The sequence below is a fragment of the Alosa sapidissima genome, chromosome 16 (genome assembly GCF_018492685.1).
Source record: "Alosa sapidissima isolate fAloSap1 chromosome 16, fAloSap1.pri, whole genome shotgun sequence".
Taxonomy (NCBI): Eukaryota; Metazoa; Chordata; class Actinopteri; order Clupeiformes; family Clupeidae; genus Alosa; species Alosa sapidissima.
Window position 1 is genome coordinate 2905925 of NC_055972.1, and position 5000 is coordinate 2910924.

The following is a 5000-nucleotide window of genomic DNA, read 5'->3' on the forward strand; positions in this document are numbered from 1 at the left end:
GCGGGGGGGGGGGTGGGGGGGCTCTCACAGGTGTGTGGGGTGGGGTGGGGGAAAGGTGAACGGCCAAAATAAACATCTCCGACAGGAAGAGGAAATGAGCTCATACGAGATGCTGGGCTTGATTTCAGCGGAGCAGGTGGCGGGCTGCGCATGAGGGCGAAATCTCCTGATGGAAACCACATCTTAGAAACAGTATCAGATTCACCAAACAATGAGGAAAAGGAAACACACACACACACACACACACACACACACACACACAGAGTCTTCAGTGGAAAACTAAGTACTATGACGTCAATCATCACATGTCAGGACCACTTGGCTCAAAGCAGAGCTGCCATAACACACTGATCGTGACGTTTAAAGAATGTGCTGCTTTATCAACGCAAAGCAAAGAGGTAAACGGGCGAGGAGTGAGGAGCGAGCAGCGAGGAGCGAGCAGCGAGGAGCGAGCAGCGAGGAGCGAGGAGCGCGGAGCGAGCAGCGAGGACCGAGGAGCGAGCAGCGAGCAGCGAGCAGCGAGGAGCGAGCAGCGAGCAGCGAGGAGCGAGCAGCGAGGAGCGAGCAGCGCGGAGCGAGGACCGAGGAGCGAGCAGCACGGAGCGAGCAGCGAGGAGTGAGGAGCGAGGAGCGAGCAGCGAGGAGCGAGCAGCGAGCAGCGAGGAGCGCGGAGCGAGCAGCGAGGAGCGAGCAGCGAGCAGCGAGGAGCGAGGAGCGAGGAGCGAGCAGCGAGGAGCGAGCAGCGAGCAGCGAGGAGCGAGGAGCGAGGAGCGAGGAGCGAGGAGCGCGGAGCGCGGAGCGAGGTCTGCAGCCAGCCTTTCGTCTCCCGGCTGGGGCAGCAGAAAGAGAGGGCGAGCCCACTGGAAGGCCACACAGAAAAAGCAGCATAAAGGAAGAAGCAAAGCAAACAGGCCCTGAACAGAGAGCAATGATGCGTCTACACACACACACACGCACACACACACAAACAGGCCCTGAGCAGAGCGAGGATGCTTCTACACACACACACACCTGGCCTCAGTGGAGCGAGTGAGCTGAAAAGAGTTGAGAGTAAGATATAAACGGGTGAGTGTGTGTACTGTAGATCCAGAGAGTAAGATGTATGAATGTGTGTGTGTGTGTGTGTGTCTCCTCCAGGACTTCTTCATGCAGCACTGTAACTGCGGAGCAGCAAGCCTGGCGTTCCAGGAGGTGAAGCGACATTCCCGAAGCGATTTTCCAAGCGGGACACTCTCTGACCTGACCACCATCCCTGAGGTCACACACAACCCCCTGAGAGGAGTTAGAAGAGGTCAGTCACTCTTACACACACACACACACTCCACAGGTCTACTTACGTGCCTTGGCCCACGTAGCTCAGACTAACAGTGTGTGATGATCTCACCACTCCTCTTTATTTTCTGTGTGTGTGTGTGTATGTGTACTGTATGTGCACGTGAGTGTGTGTGTGTGTGTGTATGTACTGTATGTGCACGTGAGTGTGTGTGTGTGTGTGTGTGTGTGTGTAGCAGTGATATTTTCTCTGACTCTTTCCCTTATAACTGGATTAGCCCAGTGTTCACCATATAGGCCCTTATTCTGCTGTGCAGCTCTAAGTACACGTTTCTCACAAACATCTACAGTTAGCCCTAATAAAGCAGGGACTGTCTCTCTCTCTCTCTCTCTCTCACACACACAAACAAACACATATACTCACACTTACACTTACGGGGCTAAACATTCACAGAATGCTTTCCGTTCTATTTTCCCTGTGGTGTTTGGGGTTGTTGGGGTTGAGCTCCCCAGGTGATCGGGTGGCAGAGCAGCAGTGGCCTGGGGGGAAGTGGAATTAGTGCAGCCAAGGAATTCCCGGCATTCTGCTCACGGAGCGGGAACACACACACAACAGCACGGGGCTCTGGAATTCCCTAGTCCTCCTATAGGGCTGAAACCAGAGCTTCTTTGTGTGTGTGTGTGCCTGTGTGTGTGTGTGTGTGTGCCTGTGTGTGTTTGCCGTGTGTATGTGTGTGTGCCGTGTGTGTGTGTGTGTGTGCCGTGTATGTGTGTGAGAGTGTGTGGGTGTTGTGAATACAAAGTCAAAGTCAAAGTCAGCTTTATTGTCAATTTCTTCACATGTTCCAGACATACAAAGAGATCGAAATTACGTTTCTCACTATCCCACGGTGAAGACAAGACATATTTTACCAATTTAAGTCCACAGACAAACATAACATTCAAGTAAACAAAAAAGTAAGTAAATAAGAGGGCACATATAATAATGAAAAAAATAAGAGCAGCAAAATTTGGTTGAAATTGTGCATAGACAGTCAATAAAATACTAGTGCAAAGTCAGGCCAATAAAAGGCTTGTGTAGTTCTGTTTGACCTAAGTAAGAAAGAAAGTGACATAGTGGTGCAAGTTATGTAAGAGCAGCAGATGTGTTGTGTTTTCAGGACAACAACAAGTTGTAAAGTGTACAAGTGTGCAAGTGTGCAAGTGGAGTAGTGCACGCGGCCATTGTGGGTCCAATGTCCAGGATGTTATGTAGCTGAGGGTGGAGGGGGGAGAGGAGGGAGAGAGTTCAGCATCCTTACAGCTTGGTGTATGAAGCTGTTGGTGAGTCTGGTAGTGCGGGAGCGCAGGCTTCTGTACCTCTTCCCAGAGGGCAGTAGATCGAACAGATTGTGAGCGGGGTGACTTGCATCACTCACAATTTTGGTCGCCTTGCGGGTGAGGTGGGTGGTGTAAATGTCCTTCAGGGAGGGGAGTGAAGCACCAATAATCCTTCCAGCTGTGTTCACTATGCGCTGCAGGGCTTTCCTGTTGTATTCAGTGCAGCTTCCGCCCCACACAGCGATACAGCTGGAGAGGATGCTCTCAATGGTGCCTCGGTAGAATGTGGTCATGATGGCTGGTGGAGCACTTGCTCGCCTGAGTTTCCGCAGGAAGTACAGGCGGCGCTGAGCTCTCTTCGCCAGTGATGCAGTGTTGGTGGTCCAGGAGAGGTCTTCGCTGATGTGCACCCCCAGGAATTTGGTGCTGCTCGCTCTCTCCACCACAGCACCGTCGATGGTCAGTGGCAGGTGTTGGGTGTGACCTCTCCGGAAGTCAACAACAATCTCTTTGGTCTTGCTGACGTTCAGCAGGAGGTTGTTGTCCCTGCACCACGTGGTCAGATGGTCGACCTCCAACCTGTATTGGGTCTCGTCGCCCTTGGTGATGAGACCCACCAGAGTTGTGTCGTCAGCAAATTTCACTATGTGATTGTTGCTGTAGGTTGCAGTGCAGTCATGCGTCAGCAGGGTGAAGAGCAGCGGACTGAGCACGCAGCCTTGGGGGGCCCCTGTGCTCAGTGTGATGCTGCTTGAGGTATTGTTGCCAACACGTACTACTTGAGGCCTCTGACAGAGGAAGTCCAGTAGCCAGTTGCAGAGGTAGGTGCTGAGTCCCAGTTTGTCAAGTTTGCTGATGAGTTGTTGTGGTATTATGGTGTTGAATGCAGAGCTGAAGTCTATAAACAGCAATCTCACATATGAGTCTCTTTTTTCCAGGTGGGTGAGGGCTGGGTGGAGGGCAGAGCAGATTGCATCCTCTGTAGACCGCTTGGCTCGGTATGCAAACTGGAAGGGGTCCAGGGTGGGGGGGAGAATGGATTTGATATGTGACATGACAAGCCGCTCAAAGCACTTCATGATGATGGGTGTCAGTGCCACAGGGCGGTAGTCATTGAAGCAGGATGGAGCAGTTTTCTTCGGCACAGGTATGATGGTGGCAGCTTTGAAACATGATGGGACGATGGCTTGCTTCAGGGAAGTGTTAAAGATGTCTGTGAAGACATCCTTAAGCTCCCCTGCGCAGTCCTTCAGCGCACGACCTGGAATGTTGTCTGGACCTGTTGCCTTACGGGTGTTGATAGCAGCAAGTGTCCTCTTCACGCTGTCGGCAGAGAGGCACAGGGGCTGCTCATGTAGAGGGGGATGGGTCTTCTGTGGGCAGGTGCTGTTTTGTGCTTCAAAGCGAGCAAAGAAGCAGTTCAGGTTGTTGAGCAGAGGGATGTTGCTCTCACAGCTCTGTGGCGCGGGCTTGTAGTCCGTGAGGGCCTGAATGCCCTGCCATAGGCTTTGTGCGTTCCTGCTGTCTTTGAAGTGGGTGGTTATACATGTTTGTATGATTGTCTAGATGTGTATGTTTTTGAGTCATTTCTCTCTTGTGAATGCGGAGTAATTGCAAGCCTCTAACTGCTTTAGTGAGATGTTGACGTGTGTTTTCACGTGTCAGTGTGTTTCCTAGTGACTGAGGTGTGTTTTGTTTGTGTGCAGATGGAGACTCTGTGATCTCACCCAACATTCCGCTCTGGAGGCGTGGCCTAAACAGGCGGAGCTACACGGAGGGGGAGGCCCGTTACCTGGGCGACAGTGCAGAGGTCCTGTCCGCGCCTCACAGAAGGGTGAGTCTGCCAGCCACACACCCCCCCTCGCAAAGATCACTCTCTCTGACCCACACACATCCTGCACCTCTGGGACTCACAGATGACCTCATGCCACCTCATGCTAAATAACATCTCACTGACTGGACACAGAGGAACTCACACAGGGGTAGCCGTGGCCTTCTGGTTAGAGCTTCGGGCTTGTACATTACATTACATTACATTACATTACATTTGGCTGACGCATTTTTAGCCAAAGCGACTAATAACATGGTAAACAGTTTAAGTTTTAAAGCAATTCTCAACAATTTTAGGACAATTTAAAAAACGGTGGAGTACATTAAGAATAAGTGCATCAGTGAGTGCTGTTTTTAACAGTTACGTGTCAGTTCAAGACGGCTGGTAAGTGCTAGGATCAGCAAGACTTTTTGTAAGTGGTGCTATGAGAGGAGAGGCTTGTAACCGAAGGGTTGCCGGTTCTATCCCCGACCAGTAGGAAAAATGTGGGTGGAGGAAGTGGTTGAGCACATCTACGGCTGAAGTGCCCTTGAGCAAGGCACCTAACCCCTCACTGCTCCCCGAGCGCAGCTGTAGC

At 51.8% G+C, this 5000-nt stretch overlaps 1 protein-coding gene across 3 annotated transcripts in view; it reads left to right on the forward strand.

The window, feature by feature from the left end:
* Positions 1 to 5000, forward strand: part of si:ch211-250c4.3 (uncharacterized protein LOC100535981 homolog) — a 42741-nt gene that overhangs the window by 33279 nt on the left and 4462 nt on the right. For all 3 annotated transcript variants that reach the window (XR_006023426.1, XM_042066484.1, XM_042066483.1), the window contains exons 4-5: positions 1138 to 1291; positions 4299 to 4426. Coding sequence is in view for 2 of the 3 variants with exons in the window: in XM_042066484.1 (XP_041922418.1) it covers positions 1138 to 1291; positions 4299 to 4426 (282 nt within the window). In the remaining variant the exon portion in view is untranslated. The remainder of the gene's footprint in view (positions 1 to 1137; positions 1292 to 4298; positions 4427 to 5000) is intronic.